This window comes from Rhipicephalus microplus, chromosome 5 (genome assembly GCF_043290135.1).
Source record: "Rhipicephalus microplus isolate Deutch F79 chromosome 5, USDA_Rmic, whole genome shotgun sequence".
Taxonomy (NCBI): Eukaryota; Metazoa; Arthropoda; class Arachnida; order Ixodida; family Ixodidae; genus Rhipicephalus; species Rhipicephalus microplus.
Window position 1 is genome coordinate 16,174,309 of NC_134704.1, and position 22,028 is coordinate 16,196,336.

Below are 22,028 nucleotides of genomic sequence, written 5' to 3' on the forward strand. Positions count from 1 at the left end.
AACTTCAACACTGCTTTCCCTATCTTTTGCCAGAAACCAGTTTGTAATACTGCTGGCGTTGTGGCTATTTTCCTAACAATATTTACAGAATACTATAATGCTGTTGTTATAGTAAATTAGTAAAGGGTGAATAATGAATTATGTCTGACAGTTAGTCTAAATTATCATGTACCTGCATACCGGTCTATCATTAGACTGAACACATCAAAGTAACAGCGAGAGATGAAGGCAGAATGCACTAGTCCTTGATAGGAGAATACAGTTGAGTAAGGTGTTTCCAGTTAAAACACCTCCCATCTTGCTTATAAAACTGCAAGCTATTATCAGAACTACCTGAACGAACACAAGCTTCTTTTTTTTGGCTGCACATGTCCAGTATATATTTGATGTAGGCAAAAAAGGTCTATTACAGGCAATATAAATTTTCCAATAATATCACGTTCTTAGGGCTCCACAATATCGTTCGGCAAAAATACTGTTCAAGAATCGCATAAGAATGTGTTCAAAAATGCTATAAAGAAAAGAAAAAAAGAAAACTATGCACGTGTAGATTTGGAGTGGTAATTACCTTGTTCATGAGAGTTGATGGTGTCTCAAACGAGTGAAGAATGTTACTCAGCTGCCCAACACTAGTCATGGTGTAATCATCCTGCTTATATGTCCATTCTTCTTTGCCGCATACCTAAAACATTTGGAAAAAATGGTCATCAGAACATGATATTGTAACTGTTTCTGCTGCTGAACATTGATATGCCGATTCCTCTGTGTCGCATCCGATGATATGTGCACTACAAAATTACAAGAATATGATATTATATAAGCAAATAGAAATTAATAGATATGTTTAGCATTTTTGCATATGCTATAATTGCTTGTATCACCTGTAGGTATTAGTAAGATTAGCAGTACAAATGTCAGCAGCTATTACATAAATACTATATCTTGAAGTTGTTTTGTTGTAGTACACTCAAACCTTATCATAATAAAGTTGGACCTTACATGAAAATAAGTTCGTTATATCCAAAAAATCGCTATAAAGGTATATTCTTAACACTATGTCTATTGCAAAACTATTGTTCATTTAATTCATTATAACCAATATTTTGTTACATCTGGGTTCATTATATTGTGGTTTGAGTGAACACATATTAAATGTGAATGTCAAGAACCTACATTATAAGTATAGGAAGATTAATCATCATATGAGCAGTGTTTTTATACAAATACAGCATATATAAATGTCAGATTTCAGTGCAAGATTACTCAATTCTTCACCCACCTGTTCATAATGCAAGTGTTCCTCACTGTAGCACACTTGATCCATTACCGTGGGTCCATACATGTGGTATGCAAAAGCTCTCATGTCCACAGAAAAGCAGATGTGTGGAGACCCTTCAGTAGCATTGTGCATCCATTCTAGAGCAAGGTTCTGCAACAAATCAAATCACGTAGTCAATTGGGTGAGCTGAAATTGTTTCTACGATTCTGAATATGTTATATGGCTTAAACAATAATCGACGTATGTAACTGCGCGGTAGTAAACACGGACGACAAGAAGATACAAGGACAAGCGCAGACTATCAACTGAAGGTTTATTTTTCACAAACCACATATATATGACTGAACCAGAAACAGAAAACACGAAAATCTACAAAAAATGATGACTTGGCACTTAACAATCGACAAAACGTGTACGTTTGACAAAAGCAGATTCAAGGACCATGTGCGCCACTTGCCAGATACCGTAGCTCTTTATTGTAGCTCGCGCAGGCGCTCTAAATGAGCGCCTGCGCGAGCACGCACGCAATGTGCGCACTGGCAATGAGGGTTTTTTAGCTCAGCACGTCAGTAGGTGTGGCTGCCTTGCGCAGTTCGAAAGCACGGTCGTAATGTTCAGGCACAAAGACGATCATACCCGTATGATTGTCGAAGCGGAAAAAATGGCACGGGAACCAGAACACTGCGTCAGCAAACCGTCGTTAGCTCTTTTAGATAAAGAGCTACGGTATCTGGCAAGTGGCGCACATGGTCCTTGAATCTGCTTTTGTCAAACGTACACGTTTTGTCGATTGTTAAGTGCCAAGTCATCATTTTTTGTAGATTTTCGTGTTTTCTGTTTCTGGTTCAGTCATATATATGTGGTTTGTGAAAAATAAACCTTCAGTTGATAGTCTGCGCTTGTCCTTGTATCTTCTTGTCGTCCGTGTTTACTACCGCGCAGTTACATACGTCGATCATGAATCACCAACTCGCCCAATCGTCCACCTTGATTAAACAATAAATTTTAAGACCCTGTGGGCCAAAATTAACAGCACACTATTCACTAACAGAAGGCATGCCCAACAGCATTCTTGAAGGGACCCTGAAATGGTTTCGATGATTTTGTATAAACGCATTGAGCCGGTAAATTAGCCTTCAATAATCATCTGAAGACCAATTGAGGCTCTGCTTCAACTGTGTAATTTATTACAAGAATGTGTATTGTTACAAATAGCAGTGTTTTAGCCCAACAAGTTTTCAGTTTCTCGCGCCTTTTATACACAACTGTTCTAACACACGTAAGCACCATCAACTGATCTGACTGGATATGCCCACTCAATGCCATAAAATCTGCTGTGAACAGCGAGCATCATCCTTGTTGACGTGAGTGAACCAACAGTGTGTGTCAAGGTTTCTAGGAGACAATGAGAAGTCCTAGCTGTATTGTGTACCACCTATCTAGCAAGTGGTGACTTGTGAAGCTGCGACATCATGTAATGTTTCTGATGCATTTGGCAAGCAGAATTGCTTCAGCTCCTCGTCACGGCAATGAGTGTCATGCTCTTGCTATCTGGTCAACGCCACAATCCACGTGTCTGCACTGTACCCACACCTTCGGCACCACCTCCACCCCCTCACAAACACGTACACCATATATGCACATATATTTTGTTGAGACTGATTCACGTGTACAGATGACAGAAACAGCTAACTACTTACCACAGGCACCTGTGGTATACAGGTGGCCAATGGCTGGTTGAAGGTTGATGTGGGAGTAGCCCGACAGGGGCCATAGTCTCCACTGTAGTGCGTGTTCACAACAAGGAAGTCTACAAAACTGGAGAAAATAGAGCATTTACAGAGCACGGCGAGTACACTACATAACAAAAGTACTAAAGACAGGCTGCAACAGTTTGTTTTAATGCCATGCAGCCAAGGACTGTTAAAACTGTATAGGCTCCCAACTTTGTGTTAAGAGACAACCAAAGATCTGGAATAAGCTCCCCTTACAAAAAAGCTGGTTCTGTATGTGTAGTCTGCACTTTCATACTCCAAAACATGTTTCCTACGAGATGGCATGTGATGGCACGAAGAGTGTGCTTTTGGGAATTAACAGAAATAATTACGTGAAATATGGAGTTGAGCTATCTTGTATTTATTACACCATCTTCAGTTTATCACGGGTAATTACATATAAATACACACTGGTGTCACTAACAAGGCGCAGGAATACAAGGGTACAAGCAGCGACATATATAATGACAACAATGTCTCTAGCATTTTTTATGTGGATTAGTTACTATTCTCAGAAATGTTTGATTCTGTGTAAAAGTAAGCGCACTTTGAAAATACTGGCCAAGGAATCAGGTATGTTTCACCTGCACAATCCTTTCCGTAATAAACCAGTCTATAATTTAGCAAGGTCGTCTGGCCCCGGTAGAGTTCTGGATGTGCTCTTACGCAATGGACATTATGGATAGGCTGCCCGCGTTGACGCTGTGCCACCCCCCCTTCCCCTCTCGATTGTGGTTTCTGAGCTTGCCAGAGGCATATTTGTCCACCGAGTTTGTGGTAGGTGTTCTTTACTATGTCATAAGTGACACTTGTGCCGCGTACTAACAGTCACCGTGCGCCTAGTCTATATGCAGCTGTAAACGAAGATGCAACACGTACAGCTGCAGCATGTACAGTATATATAGTCGACTCACCTGCTCAAAATGCTCAGCTGGACACCGGTGTAAGTCGCTGGCTTATCGTAGTCCACTACTTGGAGGCTGAGTAGCACGCACAAGCCATTCTTCAGGTACACGTCGTGCAGTTCCTGCAAGAAACCAAGCAGTGCGCACCCGTTTTGTGCAGCCAGTCCTGCGCGACGCTAGCTGTAACAATTCATTTTAACAGGATTTTCTGCTCGTATAGATGCTTCTACTTGCAGTAAACGGCACACGCCGCGAGACCGTCGTGGTCCTGCACGCTCACCGAAGCGACGGTAATTAACTGTCATCTGTCCACCTGCAGTCACGGTGATTTAGGTAACTTGTTGGTCGAATTCCAGCTACAACTTTGTGTAGCAAATAAACGGACGCGCGTAGCGACATAGTTTCGCTTTTGGCACATCCTAAATAGCCTAAATAACAAAAAAGCAACAAAAAAAAAACGTGCAAGTGCATTCCCAAGAAGCCTAGCGGTCAAATCGACAGCAGCGCTCCAAACGACACAAACGAACTACATTTTCGGTTCCGATTTTAGGAACGCGCGAAGTTCGAGCGTTAGCACGCGTCATGTTTCGCTACGGTCATTCATTTATTGATTGCGTTGCGACTATTGCTTGAACTCGTGCTGTCCAGCATAGGCATGCGTTACTAGGGGGGGGGGGGGGGCGAAGGTTCGTAGCTGTGCCCGCTACCTTTCTGTAATGTCATTGTATGGTGCTGATAAATTGCAACCCCCCTTCCCACATTGTGTCAATGCAAGGGGATTTAAGACCCTCTTAGACGCCTGTGCTGTACAAGTTTCGTCGCATGTTACGGTCGAACGATGGAAAGCACTCGGACTGATATGTCGCTGGTGATCCAGGGCATTAGTGCATCGGACAAAACACATGCACGTCTGCAATTTACTCGCTATGGCTCGCCTATGAGGTGAGAATCGACGAAGTTTCAGTTGACGGATTTGATTTTGAAGAAGATAAATTGCGCAACACTAGTTTGATTAAAAAAATGCGCAGACTTCTCTCACGTTGCGTGCTCCCACAGCAAACCAACAAAGATGTGCCACCTTTTAGCTTCGCGCAGTTGCGAAGTGTGAACACGCAAACCCATTAGTTGCATGCTCTTTGACGTCATTTCCTTGGGTAACTGAACTGAATGCCGGACACAAGTTTTCTTTTCCGTTAGGCCCCAGCTGGATGTAGGTGGCTAGAAAACAGTCTAGGAGCGCTGTATTCACAAAAATGCAGCGTAACACGCGTCTTAAAAGGGACCGCTGGTGAGCCAGAGTAAAACATAATGTTTTAAAGAAGGGCGATTGAACACACTACAGCTATATTGCTACTACTGATAATAATTAAAATAATATTAACAATATTATTATAATGACGACGTACGTCGCATTTGACGTCGTACTACAGAACAGCCGCCGCACACAAAAGTTACTCCATACCTTCATTTTGCGCGACAACGAAGGTAGCTGCCGAGTGGAACGACTAACGTAGAGGAGCGCCAGGCCGTCCAGATGGCGCTCTCGCAGCTGCCGCGCTGTTTCCTCGGCGCTTTCGGCAAGCGAGGAGAGTTGCAACAGTCGTTCGTGCACCGCCACCAGAACTCGAACACCGTTCTCCTGTATCTGAGACAGGTAGCCTGCGAGAGTGGGACACGGCCTTCACAAAGCTCTTTTCTCGTCTCGTGGGGAAACCTCTCTCCCGAGGCTGCAGGCACGGTGGCGATAGTTTACAGCGCATCACAACCACGTACTGTAGATTTTATCTGTCCGATCCTGACGGCACACGTTTTCAAAAAAATAGTGCATTTTTTCCTCTGGACCGCGCACTTGCTGTCAGGATGGACTTGCGTAATGTAACTAAGATGAAACCGTCGTGATGAGTTTAGTTTAACTCGACTAAAACAATAAGTTGTGCGCCTAAAAAAAACTATACATGTGAAGGTGACACGTAAATTGTTGATGTTAGCCTAAATTGCCGCGTGTGCCGAAGACTGACTGATAACCTGACACCTCTCTAGGTATTTTAACATTACAACCACTCCGTTAGTTCTATTTATCTATAATAGTTTATTTGATTACCGGTTTCTGAGAAAACGATCGTTCGATAGCAGATCATTGTTTCGGTTGCTACATATATGAAGTTTACATATTTTTGTAATGAACAAACTCTGTTGTAAAATTTGTTGCTGATTTTTGTCGCAAACCGCGATGGGGAAGATTGAAATGCGCGGAAGATGTTTCAAAGTAAATTATTACAAAGTAGTTGAGATAAGCTCACTGATTTCGTTGCCACAAGTGTCTGACGTTGCATAGAAGCGAGAGGTAAGTGAATACGGGGTTGTGTTCACCGTTAGGAAGAACGGAGAGGTCAGCATTTCCGAACTGCCGCAGTGAGAAGACCACGTGAGTGCAGTAGCTGGTGGTGACTGTCCGTGCGTTCTCCGTCCGTTCCGACAGCACGCACACCAGCGGACGCTCTTTCTCTACAAAGAAAGCAATTTAGTCAGCGCATAGATATGTGCGTGTCAATAAGATGCCGCACAGAAACGGTGCAACCTTCTCCCTCCCGCCATTTTTTTTTCTTTTCCCAGAAAGGATTAGATAGCTTGAACACGTTCAGAAACGCAACTCGCAATGCGTGACAGTGATACAGGGCAATGGCCATAGCGTAGCCAGAACATTTTTTCAGAAGAGGGGGGGGGGGGGGGGGTTCGTGTGTACAAGCATACTTTATGCATGTTTGCGCGTTCGTTTGTAGGTATGCGTACGTATTGCCTCGGCCGTGGTATTGCCACCTGTAGTCGGCCAACTGAGTGAAATGCATGGGCAGAGGCACAGCGCAAGAAGTGCATGTGCTATCCGCCTGAAGAGCGATCTTAACCGACGAGTTTGTCAAGGGCCTTGCTGCTCTATGACCAAGAAACCTCTCCTAGACCTCCGAAGACACTCTGCTATATATATTCTCAAGCAAAGTTGAAATATTTCAGGAGAAAAAATTTGACCCCCCCCCCCCCCCTATCAAGAGCGCACATTGTATATATGGAGTGACGACCTGACAATAGCAGCATGACTACACTGCTTCTGATGCTGCTACAGGGTAATTGACTCAAAAGAAGCGAAGCCACGTTACTATACTGTTTATAAGCAGAACTTCGTGTTTTCAGATAAATACGAAAAAATTATGATAAACGCTCAATGGTAGTTTTCGACAATTCGGATTTATCACGATTGGCGGCGCTGTGCTCTGCTCTGTCAAGTCAAGAACGAAATTTGAGTTGAAGCTTGTTTAAGAATACGGGTGTTAGTGTTCTGTCTCACTTCAACGAATAAATGCGGTCAAATAAAGCGGTGAAATCACGCTTACTTATTTAAACCAGGTGTTCTTTTAACGGCTTTATAACCCGGAAAGACTGGAATATTTTATGATTACACTGCAGAGCTTTCAGATATTGTAGTAAATGCCTGCGCATACGTGTGCATCCACCACAACCAAGTGGAGGCGGTATGACGAGCATTACATTGCTCACACGACAGTGCGCTGTCTAGCATCACGCAGATCAAAACCAAACTATCATTATCGCCGTTAAGTATACCGCTGCAATATTTCGTTGCTGTCATTGTTCCATAATGTCATTCACTATAACAAATTATCGCATCGATAAGATTGCACAAAACACTCTGTTACGCCAGCATATATGGTGCTACGCAATATTTATAATCATTACGCAATTTTCGCGTAGATACAGACCAAGATGTACGATGGAGTCTCGTTGATATGATTCTCATGGACATTGAAAATAAAAACAATATCCCAAAAGCGCATTATCCAAAGCATGGCCCACGTGATCACAAGCAGAACGTACTTGGCACAGAACTTCCTTTTATTAAAGAACTATAAAAGAGCCACTTTGCACTGAACGTTTTTACTTTCGATATCTGCAGGAAGCTTTTCTGGAACTCGTAGAAACGAGTAGCAGGTTCAGCACTGCACTAATCAGCTGCGACAACGGTACGAAACGCTGCTAAAGCTTCGAGCGCATATATCTAGTTAGTAGACGACGATCGCTTGTGTAAACTCCTGTCCCCGTTGTCGTCATTGCACTACCGCAAATGCTGGTGTGCCTCGATGAGCCAGCAACACCATGGCGTAGTACCTCATTGCGTGACGATCGAAACTACGCGAGGTTTTAAGACGTTTTTGCCATCGTATTATTAAAAAATACACGGAAGTACGATCGTATTATCCGTACGAAAATGCATTACCCCTAGAGGGCGTCAGCCGGTAACGAAAGAAAAAAATAGCGCATCATGCCAAAAAACGTATTAAGAGGGATAACATGTACGAGATTTCAGATATTGGGCTCTTTCTGTCCATGTCTCTTCTTCTGTAGTTACGTCGTAACTACTCGTAGTCTTGCGCTGTGCAAATATGTTGATTCAAATATTGTACCGTGGTCCACGTAAGATGAGGTTGCGTACCTTTTCCACGTGGCATGCATCGCTTGGAAGCTTCAGCTTGGTCTTCGTTTCGTTCTTTCTCTTCAGGAAGAGAACGCCCTGCAACAATATCAAAAAAAGGTCACAATAGACTCGCGGTCAGCAAGTTAATGGCGCTGAGAACCAAATCACTCAGATTTATTACTGGCTGCTGTTATTGCCATAAGTTATTTTATCAGTTTCTTTACCAAAGAAAACGTGCTGGCAGGTGCGGCTACACCAGTAGAAGTGGTTGCGGATTCAACATTTTTTTTTGTTTCTTTGAAAGCTCTTTTATTACACAGTAGAATGAATGGTGATGTCACAGGAACTACTCGTTCATCCTCAGTTTCTGTGAATACGGAAGTTTGCACAAAACTGCAATCATTTATTTTAATGCTTATGGCCACAGGCTTGACTAAACACTATCTTGTCGACAAGCATTTATTGTCAGGTGCTAGAGAACAAAAACGCGGGCGATTAAAGAACGATGAAAACTCTTCGGTATAGACATCTTGTCGCAGAAAGGAAGGCTACAGTTCCGCTCCAAGATCGAAACAATGAATGCCATAGCAACGTATTGGATTGTTATACGAATTAAGACTACAAGATAACTCTCTTGATTTCGATTTCACGTAGCTCTACAAAAACGCTGATGCGATGGAGTATGGCTGCTCCGTGGCGAGGATCGATTTTCATGCTCTCTGTCGCCTCAACGCGCAGTATATGCGGCACAGGCAACACATCACGTACAAAGCTATAAGCTGCCTGCTGATCTCTCACGAGATTACGCATGTGACCGCGCCTTTTCGATCAAAGTTTGCAGTTGCTGCTCCAGCGACGCAGCCCCATCCTCCCTTCCTCGGCACCCCTTCACGTTCACTTGCACGATGTACACCGTCAGCGCGCAAGTGAACAGATGTAGTGACACTACATCTGTGATTGTGTCACTACATCTGTGTCACTACATCTGTTCACTTGACGCTCTACATCCGTGATTGTGTCACTACATCTGTTCACTTGCATGTTCTACATCTGTTATTGTGTCACTACATCTGTGCCACTACATCTGTGTCACTACATCTGTTCACTTGCACGCTCTACATCTGTGATTGTGTCACTACATCTGTTCACTTCCACGCTGACAGTGTGACACTACATCTGTGATTGAGCCACGCACTTTTACCGATTTTGCAAGCTTAGCTTTCACTCACTCAGAACATTCGAGGCGTGGGACGATAGTATCAATTTTGACATAATGAGCAACATGACAGCGACGGCAGAAAAGCGTCTCGAGTATCCATTCAATCGCTATCGTAATAAAACAAAAATATGAGAGCGCCGCAGGACATAACGGGCACGCCGTTCTGATACGGATCTTTAGTTGTTTTTTTTCCGTGCCCTGATGTTTGTAGCAGTAAGCTCAAAGAAAACACGTGCTTCTTACCTTGGTCTGCTCTAGATGTGTTAGCTGAAAAAAAAAGCAAAATACAAGCTGTTGTACTTTAGCAACAAGTCGCAATTTTGTGCGAATGTCGAATCGTTGTAGTGATAGCAATGTGTCCTACACGAAGGTTTGTAGTATCCGATACCGTGGGTGCACGTTAAAGAACCCCATGTGGTCGAAATTTCCGGAATCCTCCACTACGGCGTCTCTCATAATCATATAGTGGTTTTGGGACGTTAAACCCCACATATCAATCAATAATTATCCGAAACCGTACCAAGCGCAGCAAATGGACGAAGTTGAGAGCGTGACCGAAGTCCTTAAATGACGCGATGGAAGACCTTCTAGCCTCGATCCTTCACAGCAAAGGAAAAGAGTCGTAACACCGACGAAAAATGTTTAAAATCGTTATCTATTGTGTCCACGCTTCGTTGGATCACTGCGTTTGTGCCTAACCGATCGCATCATAAATGAATGGTAATTTAAAACAAGAAATTTCGAGCATTGAAATGGATACAAAAATGAAGCATTCCCTTTATTAATTTTGCTTTCTTTTTCTGTAACGAACTGCTAACCTTAGGTTGAGACTATCCAGAATCTGCGACACCACTGAAAGATGTTGCTGCAAGGTAGCAAAGCGACACATGTTTTCATAGTGTTTACATCCTTGCTGTCATGAAAGTCGTTCACACTTTTCTCATACATATCTAGAATACACAGTGGCGATCTCGTGTAGGCTGTTCGACGGCACCAGGCAGCGCGTGCCCTGCTGACGTATGCCGCATAATGATTGATTGATTGATTTGTGGGGTTTAACGTCCCAAAACCACCATATGATTATGAGAGACGCCGTATAGTGGAGGGCTCCGGAAATTTCGACCACCTGGGGTTCTTTAACGTGCACCCAAATCTGAGCACACGGGCCTACAACATTTCCGCCTCCATCGGAAATGCAGCCGCCGCAGCCGGGATTCGAACCCGCGACCTGCGGGTCAGCAGCCGAGTACCTTAGCCACTAGACCACCACGGCGGGGCCGTATGCCGCATAATGACGCATACTATAGACGTACGTTGCTGTGCCTGTCGGATGGCGCGCAGGCGCGCGAACGGCCCGCCACACACTCCCTCGTAGTCGTCGCGGTCAACGTCGAACGCGGCCACACACACACCGGGTAGGTGCGAACTGGCGCGGGACACCTGCGCCAGGTGAAAGGTGGGAGCGAATGGGGAGGCGGAAAGGCGCTATACTCTTGCAGCCCATGAAGGCGGCACGAAATAATATATTGGCGAAAAGCGTGGTAAAGGAAAATATGAGAAATGGGAAAAAAGGTGAGACGAGAAGGCAAGGAAGAACGGTGCCCCTGATATAACACGTGGTTAGGGACAGGTGGTCCTTACAGTGGATGAAGAATGTTATTTTGGAGGTGTATTCGTGCGCAGATATTAAGCAGGGATCACGTTTGACTGCAATTCTCGCTCACCCTGCCAACTCAGCATGTAATCAAATATTTGAACTGTGGTAGCCTTTCCAATCTAGGGTATTATTCCTTAATGGAGACGGCAAATTAACAGAGCAAACATGTATGCACATTTGCCATGAAGCTCGCGTTGAGAATACCTTAGTCTTTACAGGTGGTTTTTCTATTCGTGCGAGCAATATGTTAGTCAAGTTCGATGCACTACGCTCACCTTGACAGCCAGCAGGTCAGCCGTTTCATGACTCTCGAGCTGTTCGCCATTTGATCCCAGGTACGCCAACGAAGCTTGGTTCGAGCTGGGGACGACCGCGGGCCACGGCGCAGGGTCGCAGACCTGCATTGTCGCCAGCATTTCTCGGGGTTCATTACAATGTAGGCAGCAGAAATTCGGTCTAATGAAAACGGGTACACACGCTGAAGCCAAATAAGTTAACTTATAAATAAATGTCTAACACCGAGCTCTCCGAGCGACAAGGGCAGCGTTGCCTCGAAGGCTTCAGTCTGTCTACAATGGAACGTCCTCCCCCCGTAATGGCGAAAACGATCGTGCACAAATTCGACGAAGAGAAGCGCTCGCTGCTCAGCTGTTCTCTACGTGGGATGGCTTACCTGCATGTAGTTTACAGAAGTGACGTCATCACACGGAGCACTGTTGTCCTTGTGCGAGCGATAGAGCAAGGCCGCCATGCTGATGGAGAAGCATAGAGTGGCCTGCTTGCCCCTATTATTTTGCACTGCCCCAATCCAGTCTATGGCGACAGACTGTAAGGACAACACGCAGGAACGCAATTAATCGCAAACCATGGTGAACAGCAAGCCAAAAAGCTTTCCTTCCGCTATATAAATATATTGGCAGGCGACGGAAACTTAAGGGGAGCGTTTCCTTCGAAGCATGAAGGCGTAGACGGTAAGAAGCTTCTCATTTTCAAACTTTTACATCCTTTTCTTCATTCTATTTTCCTGTCACCTCATTTCACATTTACTCCTTACCACTCACGTTTTGAGCTTTCTTTGCGGGTCGTTGTAATAAATGTCGCATGGTTCTGCCATGTTTCTGTCTCCACTGAAACTGCACGTTTATCTTAGCAGGACGAAGCAGCTGATAATATAGCACACACGTGGATTCTATCAAAGTTGAATGGCTACTATAGACGGCGGTAAGTAATACCTTATGCTTAGCAAAGAAAAAAAAAGATTGGGAGTAAATAGCCACTCACGATGGGAATACTGCCCGTCCAGTTGTTGGCGGCAGCGTACACAGATGGCAGTGCCACGCTGCACTTGTCGGCCTCCTTTTCGTAGTGCGTCTGCAGGAACATGTAGTCAACGTGCCTGTCGAATGGACAAAGCTACCTGTATTAGACCATGGTAGGAGAACACGCTTAGGGCCACTAACACAGCAAAGAACGATTGGCCAACCTGGTTTTTGTGAGGACTTCGTCATTTTCGCGATAATAGAATGAAATATGTTGTAGCATTTGAGTTCGTTTGTTTTTAGAAGCGAAGATTTTTAGGCCTGCACCCCACCGTCGCCGTCAAACCTCCCCGCCGCGTCACCACTCGCACTCCTCTTCCGCCTGTCTCAATCTCTTTTTCTTCGTCTCTTGCCCTCTCACCTCAGAATGACGAACGCACGAAACCATCGCTTCATACGATTGCCCTCAATATCATGACGTTTTCGGGATTGTTTTGTCCAGAGGGTCGTCCATTGCCTGGGCTGGCTCGCGCTGCGCTGCGCGCGCCGCACACTCATTCGCTCTATTGTTCTTGCTACCGAGTGCAGAAGACGCTCTCCCTACCTGCCCCACAACCTACCACCTTCATGAAAGCAAGCAACGAGATCGGGTGCATAGTCTTCGGCATTTCATTTTGAAGGAGCTTTACTCATTGGTTGTATTCGTACACGAAACTGCTAGTTCTTTATTTAAAACGCTTGGCACTTGTTAATGAAGCCACACGAGAACTTGGACAGACCTAGCTACTGTTTCGACACCTTGTTTTTTTTTTTTCTGGTGTATTCTCGCAGTGACACTACATGTGATATACGTGAAAGTACCAGCGTTCGTTTGGTCTCTTACTCGGCAATGCTGGTCAAGTGGGTGGCTACAAATTCCACCGGTTCGCTCCAGTCCTCGATGAGAACGCCAAACACAATCTTCAAGCCCATTGCCGACAGCTTGTCCTGCAGGTACTGTGGGATAGTGAAGCGAAGAAAAAAAAAATACAGGACAGGTATTAGTTCATGTCACGTCTTACTATGGTACCATACGTGTGGCGTTCGTGGTACAAGTGCATATATCACACATGAAAGAACCAGATGGGGATCGTTCCGCGCGAGTTTCCCGACTGAACTGTAGACTAAAACAGCTGTGATAACATGTTACAACCAGCCAACGTTACAACTGTGTAGGGACAGTTCACAAGTAATCACGAGACGTGCGATAATGATTCAACACAGCATATCCTACTTGTTTTTCGTCGCAACAGTGACACACTGTTCGCTAATGATATTACTAAGAAGCTTGCGCCGAAACTCTTTAGTCCCCTCTTGATTTCTGGGTGAGCAGCTTATTTACAAACTTTTGTTCATGATCCACCACCATTCTTTGCTGTTCAGTGCTTATACTTTACCAGAATATAATAGCCAATCAACGGCCACGGGATGATAGGAGAGTCACTTTTCTGCAGGCAGAAAGATTGCCATGAGGAACAAAAGGGTGTCCGTCGCAGGGTTGTAAATTATTTTCAAGGCCCCATAGCAGCACTGCAATCGATCTATGCGGCTTCATTCAACGTGCTCGTCTAGTTTCGAGTTATCGCCCTGCCGCGGTGGTCTAGTGGCTAAGGTACTCGGCTGCTGACCCGCAGGTCGCGGGATCGATTCCCGGCTGCGGCGGCTGCATTTCCGATGCAGGCGGAAATGTTGTAGGCCCGTGTGCTCAGATTTGGGTGCACGTTAACGAACCCCAGGTGGTCTAAATTTCCGGAGCCCTCCACTACGGCGTCTCTCATAATCATGGTGGTTTTGGGACGTTAAGCTCTATCTATCTATCTATCTATCTATCTATCTATCTATCTATCTATCTATCTATCTATCTATCTATCTATCTATCTATCTATCTATCTATCTATCTATCTATCTATCTATCTATCTATCTATCTATCTATCTATCTATCTATCTATCTATCTATCTATCTATCTATCTATCTATCTATCTATCTATCTATCTATCTATCTATCTATCTATCTATCTATCTATCTATCTATCTATCTATCTATCTATCTATCTATCTATCTATCTATCTATCTATCTATCTATCTATCTATCTATCTATCTATCTATCTATCTATCTAACTAGTTTCGAGTTATCGCGAATGCAGGGGCACAACGAGAGGATGAAGCTGCACGCAATGTCACAATGACCCGTTTTTGTTCCATCTTTCGTGAAGCATCGCGAAAGCTGGACCACCGACATCACGCATCTAAGCGGCACATCCAAGTGAGCCCCACCACGTGGCACACTTACCTGGAGTGGAGCGGCGTACTCGGCGACGCGGCTCGTCGAGGAGGCGTACTCGATAAAGGCCAGACCCGTTAGGCCGCGAGACGTCAACCAACCCGCGGCGTTTTTGGTGAAACGACTGATGAGCAGTGACGAGCGCTCCATAGAGTCTAGAGTGGGGCCCCCGATGCTGACCATGGTCTTTAGGTGCGGTGTGGTACTCGCCAGCAGCAAGAACGCCGTAAATGTCTGGTCTGCAGGAGGCGTTTGAGGGAGGAGAGTGATTCTTCGGTCGAGTTGAAGATACACCTTATATATACATGCTAGAAGCTAAAAACATAAAAAGAACATGAACATGATAGACGAGAAAGACGCAACACTTCGTTTGTCGTCATTTAGGGGCGAAGCTCCTTATGGTCTATAGGGCAGTCCCGCATCCCTCCGGCGTAGCCAGCCCAGCATATCCGCAGACAGACAGACAGAGAGACAGAGAGACAGACAGACAGACAGACAGACAGACAGACAGACAGACAGACAGACAGACAGATAGATAGATAGATAGATAGATAGATAGATAGATAGATAGATAGATAGATAGACCGACGGACGGATGGACGGAAGCTTCGCCCCACTAATTATCATTCACTCCGTGGATATGGTGCGATTTTTTTTCGTCTCTTTTGTCTGTTTTTTTCACGGTGTTAAGCTTCGACAAGTTCTTGGCAATTGTCTTGTTCCACGTGTTGTTCACAGGAATACATGCTACAGCTTCCGTGACTGGCAGTAATAGACAAGTGGCAGAATCGGCTATTAGCTTTCTTTCACGCTCTCACACTACTTTCACTTATATTAAAACACTGGATAAGGCTACTACAAGAAAATACGTGAATACAGGTGTACATTTATTATGTTATGAAACTTTGCACGTTAGGTCTAGTGTAATATTCTGTATTCTGTATTTTTATTCGGAGCTCGCGGAATCGAGTCCCGGCAGCGGTGGCCGCATTTTCGATGGAGGCGAGAATGCTCAAGGTACGTGTACTTGAATTTGGGTGCACGGTAAAGAACCCGAGGTGGTTGAAATTTCCGGAGCCCTCGGCTGCCTCCCTCGTAATCATGTTGTGGTTTCAGAACATTAAGCTTAAAAATTCTTCTTCTCATTATGATTATTATTATTATTATTATTATTATTATTTTGTTAGAGGTACCACGAACACTTCAGTAAAAGCCAATTTCAATTCCTTGGCTAAACTAGCTATTCCCTTAGACCAGCTCATACAACAGCCCGACTTATAGCGCAGAGTTGCGTTTAGTGAAGTGAAGGTTTCATCAATGAAGGTTTCGATAAACATATCTGTTTCGGTCGCTTTCCTGTCGCGATGTAAAACTACCCTTATCCACGCCACTATGACTATTTCAGCTCTTGTAAAACTGCAATGTTTTGAAGCACGAAGGGTAGTCTCAGGTATTCTTTACGCCACCTACAGTGACGGCTTTTGCGACGCACGAGTAAGCGTCCCCACTTTTCTCCGAAAGCACTGCGTTGCTTTTCGTTTGCTTAATAAAGGAGGCCCGCACTCACCGTTGACGGGCACGAACTTTCCCTCGTCAGCCAGGTAGTGGACGTCCGAGTAAATGAGGTGCGTGCAGACGTCTCGTGGGAACTGCGCCGAGTGCGTGGCACTGCTCGACACCACGCAGAACAGCGGGCCGGCACTAACGCCATCACCGGAAGTTCCTGCGCATGCGCGAATCGCAGTCACCATTGCACAGACACACGTTTCATGCACTAAGACGTATATAAGTTGTTAGGATGGCCGAACTTAGACGTAAACATGACGCCACAATGAACAGCGGGCCGGCATGCCGGCCCGCTGTTTATTGGGCCGAAGTGTTCATTGTGCCGAAGTGTCAGTGTACTGACACATTGGGCCTAAGTGTTCATTGGGCCGAAGTGTCAGTGCACTGACACTTCGGCCAGAAGCTCCATCGCATGCCCGTATAGCAGTCACCGTTGCAGAGACGTGCTCTGGGTGCACCTAGATGTTTACGCATCAATCAGAGTGATCTAACTGGATGAAGTTTAGATTGAGTTAGGGATGAATGTTTGATATTATGTACACTTAACAACAACCAGGACGATTGCCGAACATCCCACAAGCTCGCGCGAAGTATAGCAATGGTGGACTTTAAATGGAATGATATCCTAATAGCCAAAGGACATAACTAAGAACGGGACCAATGATAATGACATGCCACGTCACCCCACGAGTTGTTCGAGTTTTGTGTATATCTGACCACACTATATCTGCTATATTGTTGCACTTCGATTCCCTCTGTTGCCTTATTCACTGCTGAAACTTTTTAGTTGAACTCGCGTGAACATTTCACTACCTTTGCTTCTTTAAGCAGGTCGTCATTAAGTTCTGGCTTCATCCAGGAAATCAGACGAAAACTGTCCAGTTTGCTTGTGATATCTAGGAATTTATGCGGGGGCCTGATTGAGAGTGTACCATACATACTATGCGGCCCTAAGGCAGTTTTAAATACAGCTGAACAACCCACCAGTGCTACGACGGCAAATATTCTTTTCTGCACATAAATAATGTTCTTTCCCGTGGATAATAACCTTGCTTTAATGGGTAAGGATGAATCATCGATAACTTGAAACGAGTTTTTTTTTACTTTCTGGGAACCGAATGAAGTGAACTTTTACGGCTTTAGGGTTTCAATCCTCGTTCGCAATTTCTCGTTGCGCACCAGCTGACAAAAATTAGCATACGTTTTTGAACCAACGCTTCGATAATCGCAGATAATAGCTCAACTGGCTGCCAAGTAGAGTTAAATTAATTTTTACAAGCTATCTTTTACAAGAGTAAAGGTGTTAAGCATGGGACACACCCATACTCTTACAAGCTTTTACTGCATAGCGGACTCATTGGAAAACTCAAGTTTATTTCGGGCAGCGAGTTTAAGCACCAGCAATGCAAATTTACGTAAAATCATGGACGGAAAATGGCGATTGCCATAGCGGTATGTAGACCTGGCAGCGTATCAATCCCACCTTTCCATAAACTTATTAAGTAATATGGTATTCGCTTTCCACTTAAATCTTCATGTGACAAAGACAGCGACGAAGCAGTGCTTATGTTTTAATCTTTACACCTCCCAAATTATTTCCCACACGATCTATTCTGCACTGACCATCTTCTAGTAAGCATTTAATTATTGCATGTGGGGATAAATTTACAACATTAAAAAAGACAGCAAACGAGCGTTGCTGCACCTAACTTACCTCCAGCGTGCTCCGAGGGCTTGGTTCCTTTGGCGGCGCGAGCATGTCCAGCTCGTACCACGTGGTCCACCGATACGTTCACATACGCTGTCCGGTAAACCTCGTCACCGGCAACTGCAATGTGGAGTGCAGTACTCCTTCATACCAGCAATTTTAATTGTGTATAGTAGAGAAGACACACAAAGTGCTCTGGCGTATCTCACTGGGTGGCTTTAGAAATATTGTAGCATACAGAGTGATTTCAGGATAGCAGTTAACGCTATCGTGATCTCATTGAATCTTCGAACGATTCGATAGAGTTCATTAATGGCACAATGAAATTAGAAAGAGGCTTTGAACGAAGAGTCATGGTCTTGATACAAATTAGGTGGGCTCACGTCTCGCGCCAGAATAATGGCGTCGTCGTTGTTCGATTCCCGGCGGCGGAACTTTCATAGAATTTTTTTTTTCCTCGTCTATTGTCACTCATTTCAACAACGTCATAACCGTGACGAAAGTGCGTAACTGAACAATGCCCAAGTTGTGTATGACATCTCCAACGGACGTGTAGCTGTAAGAAACTGTAACCACTTAGAATCGCATCTCTCTTCCGTTAGCAATGTAATCGGCCGCCATTCTGAAGAATTGCTCGTACTTCTAACCAAATGAAAGCGAAGAACCATAGCGCAAAAGCAGCGAGTACGATACGAGAACGCAGAACTGTCGCAATTAATTTCTCCTCAAGTCAAGAACCAACTCGCCAAACAAAAAATTTCACTAAACCATATTTAACAAAAATATGCAGTGACGTAGGCCAAAGCCAGCAGCTTTGATTCTAATGGCTTGCTTTTCACATGCCTCGTAGAGTGGCAGGCTCCATTGAAAGCTGTATACTTCTTTCGTTCAGCTCATGCTAACCACTCTAAAGAGAGTTCGGAGTTTAGAGTGAGCATATAGTTTGGAATGAGCCAAGTTTGCAGTGAGCTTGGAGCTTGGAGAGAGTTTCAATTTTGGAGTGAGTTTAGAACAAAGTTTGAAGTGAACTTGGAGGCTGGAGTTTTTAGCGAATTTGGAATGAGTTTCGAGTTTGGAAAGAGTTTGGAACAGAGTTTGGAGTGATCGAGATTTAAAGATATACTGAGATGCAATGCGCGACCAGGGTTCAAAACCAGCCTACGCAAGAAACAGGATTCTTGGAACACTCACTTTGTTTCGCAAGGTGTTGAGTGTCCACGGGTGCCGCGCGCTGCTCCGGTTTCACTGGGGCAGCTGGGGAAGTGACACCATCACTTTTCTTGGTGCCTGCGAAATCGCTATGCTAGTTGACTGAACACAAAAACTACGCATTCACAGGATATAATTGCATTGCACGTTCATTAATCTTTGTTTTAAGGTCAGCGCGCGGAGTCATTCAGAACCGTTAAAAAACAACAAAAACAGACGAGAACTTCTGCCATACAAGCTGTGATCTCACGCATACGTTTAGGAGGTCCCACGTACGTTCCTGGATGTTATGTAACCTTGGCTTATAAGTTTGAGAATGCGAGAAACTATCAGAGCGCTGATGCGCGTTTTAAAGAAAGCTGTATTATAGACGAATCCTTGTTTCTATATAGACCAGCGAGGTTCGCTGTTTGGTGGACAGCTATTGCGTAATTCTGTATTTTGTTTTTGGCTTTATTTTACTGGTTTATGTTTGCCGCTTAATACAACATTGTCTTAACAGACGGCTGTCACCGAAAAATAGTTGTCAATACCAGGGAAGTAGATTGAAAAATCGAATAAAATGATAACAATAAATACGGCCTATTAGATGGTATAGACTCAATACGAATGATTATAACTGTGAATACTTAGGGGCGTAAACCACAAGGACCATTTATAGTGTAAAAACTACCCAGCCAGACTGACTTCTGCTGTAATGTTTACATTTATGGCACAATCTGCATTGTAGTGCAGACGTGCTCACGGCTTCTAAAAGTTATACATATTAATTCAATTTGATTGATTTGTGGGGTTTACCGTCCCAAAACCACCATATAATTATGAGAGACGCCATAGTGGAAGGCTCCGGAAATTTCGACCACCTGGGGTTCTTTAACGTGCACCCAAATCTGAGTACACGGGCCTACAACATTTTCGCCTCCATCGGAAATGCAGCCGCCGCAGCCGGGATTACATATTAATTAAAAAAAAAGACGTACGTCGAAACGCAGCCACGTAGACAGGAACTCTAACTTTGGGTGCCTTGAATACTGCAGTACACCGCCTTATGCACAGGCAGGTGCAGTTCCCCACCGCACGGAATATACGCTAGTCCTACCTTCGAGTGCGTCTATACTGGCTTAAGTTAAATTTTGTAGGTAGGTGCAATGAAACACTTAGGTGACACTTTGTCATTACCAAACTTCGTGAAATCTCCTAATTACTCCTTCTAACTAACAGGAAATTTTGCGGAAACAAACGTGTCATCGATGTAATATTTCTTCAATGCACACACCCTTGCCGAAGCACTTGCTCTAGCTACATCCCTTTTCGAGAACTGTGGATGAAGTTTACATTTTCTGTAAACTGCCTTAGATGCCTAAAAAAACGCGAAAATCAACAGTCGGCGTCCACACGACTTATTCGAAAAATCAGCATCCAGTTACGTCAACGTATGACGTCACCATAAAAGGACGTCATATGACGTCAATGCATGTCATCATCGCTTAGTCAAATGTGGGCTGGTCTTGGAAGCAATTGTAAACTAGATAGTGTGCTGAAAGCTCGCAGCGCTTCCCATCCTGAAGGCTTTGCAAAACAGCGTTAAGTGCTATAATATGTCGGAGGAGTGTGGGGAGGATCAATACATCAATGGACAAGAAAAAAAAATGGCTTTTGCAATCGAGACGTTTCATGCAAATGTATAGGTTCTTTTTGTACGATATTTTTTTTTTCAGAGCGAAGCTCTTAAGGCTTGAGGTAAAGCATCGGGCATCCGCAACCCCCCCCCCCCCCCCGACCCCGCGCCGTTAATTAAAAGTAAGCAAACCACAGCCACACACACCGGGGTTTAATCTTGCATAGTTGCGCATACGACGAGGAGCCGCCTCCGTTAAGTCGCGCCCCAAAAGGGAGACAGCCCATGCAGCCACCGCGAAAAGTTAGCACGGCTTGGCGTAAGCAGAGTACAAGTCTCGCAAGGTCGGCGCTTCTACCGGGGTTGCCACATGATATTAGTTTCTGGCACTAGAGTTGGGACATATTTGCATACTCTGTGACAGATAAAGACCTAGCATCAGCCGATAAGGCCGCGTTACGCCCCTAAGATTGACTAACTTCGCTATTTCTTAAGCTTTACTTAGCCAGAGGAAACTTCCATTATTTTTTTTTTTCTTTCCTCACAGGTACACTACTCCCCCAACACTTCGTACCTCCGCTTGCACGCTGACCGACTTCGTCACGAGGCTGTCCGGCAATGGCCGATCTCGGCGGTGGCTTGATGTCGCTGTCATCATCGCGTGGCGTCGACGCTGTCCGGCTTCCCAGAGTGACCGCCAGTGCCAAGCCCAGGACCACGCAGAACATGATAGCCAAAACCTTGAGGCTCGGCCGTCGTCCTCCTTGACTCGGGCTCGATCCGCTGAGATAGCCGCACAGCACAAAAAGGTCATTACTATATGAGAATGGTATACAACGCACAACATCCGCTGCACAATGCAATATGTCGGCTCTAATTCGATATCGTTATCTAGGAATAAATTAAGATTTTGAGATGGACAGATTGGGTCACTTCCACGTACGTGATGCGCACGCGCTCTTGTTTTCAACGGCGTTATTGCATTTATTTCTTGTTTTTATATTATTTTAAGGAACCTCTAAATAC

At 44.6% G+C, this 22,028-nt stretch overlaps 2 protein-coding genes across 2 annotated transcripts in view; both read right to left on the bottom strand.

Annotated features, from left to right (window-relative positions):
* LOC119173995 (uncharacterized) overlaps positions 1-13,570 on the bottom strand; it is a 63,229-nt gene extending 49,659 nt beyond the window's left edge. The window contains exons 1-13 of the mRNA XM_075894919.1: positions 13,461-13,570; positions 12,600-12,714; positions 11,992-12,144; positions 11,594-11,716; positions 10,975-11,101; positions 9,905-9,928; positions 8,461-8,538; positions 6,330-6,464; positions 5,422-5,618; positions 3,969-4,081; positions 2,980-3,097; positions 1,280-1,429; positions 569-682 (exon numbers count right to left, since the gene is read on the bottom strand). Of these exons, the coding sequence (XP_075751034.1) occupies positions 569-682; positions 1,280-1,429; positions 2,980-3,097; positions 3,969-4,081; positions 5,422-5,618; positions 6,330-6,464; positions 8,461-8,538; positions 9,905-9,928; positions 10,975-11,101; positions 11,594-11,716; positions 11,992-12,144; positions 12,600-12,714; positions 13,461-13,549 (1,536 nt within the window). The 5' untranslated portion in view covers positions 13,550-13,570. The remainder of the gene's footprint in view (positions 1-568; positions 683-1,279; positions 1,430-2,979; positions 3,098-3,968; positions 4,082-5,421; positions 5,619-6,329; positions 6,465-8,460; positions 8,539-9,904; positions 9,929-10,974; positions 11,102-11,593; positions 11,717-11,991; positions 12,145-12,599; positions 12,715-13,460) is intronic.
* A 425-nt stretch (positions 13,571-13,995) lies between these two features.
* On the bottom strand, positions 13,996-17,791 carry LOC142817209 (uncharacterized). The gene is made up of 4 exons (XM_075894266.1): positions 17,788-17,791; positions 16,469-16,624; positions 14,911-15,140; positions 13,996-14,064 (listed from the first exon to the last, which is right to left on the bottom strand). Exons 1-4 carry the CDS (start codon positions 17,789-17,791, stop codon positions 13,996-13,998), a joined length of 459 nt encoding a protein of 152 aa, XP_075750381.1.
* Positions 17,792-22,028: the final 4,237 nt, after the last annotated feature.

Coding starts and splice junctions, on each gene's coding strand:
- LOC142817209 (XM_075894266.1), bottom strand. Junction 15,141..16,468: donor AAAGTTCGTGCCCGTCAACG/GTGAGTGCGGGC, acceptor CGCCTCCTGCAG/ACCAGACATTTACGGCGTTC. Junction 14,065..14,910: donor AGTACGCCGCTCCACTCCAG/GTAAGTGTGCCA, acceptor TTCTGCCTGCAG/AAAAGTGACTCTCCTATCAT.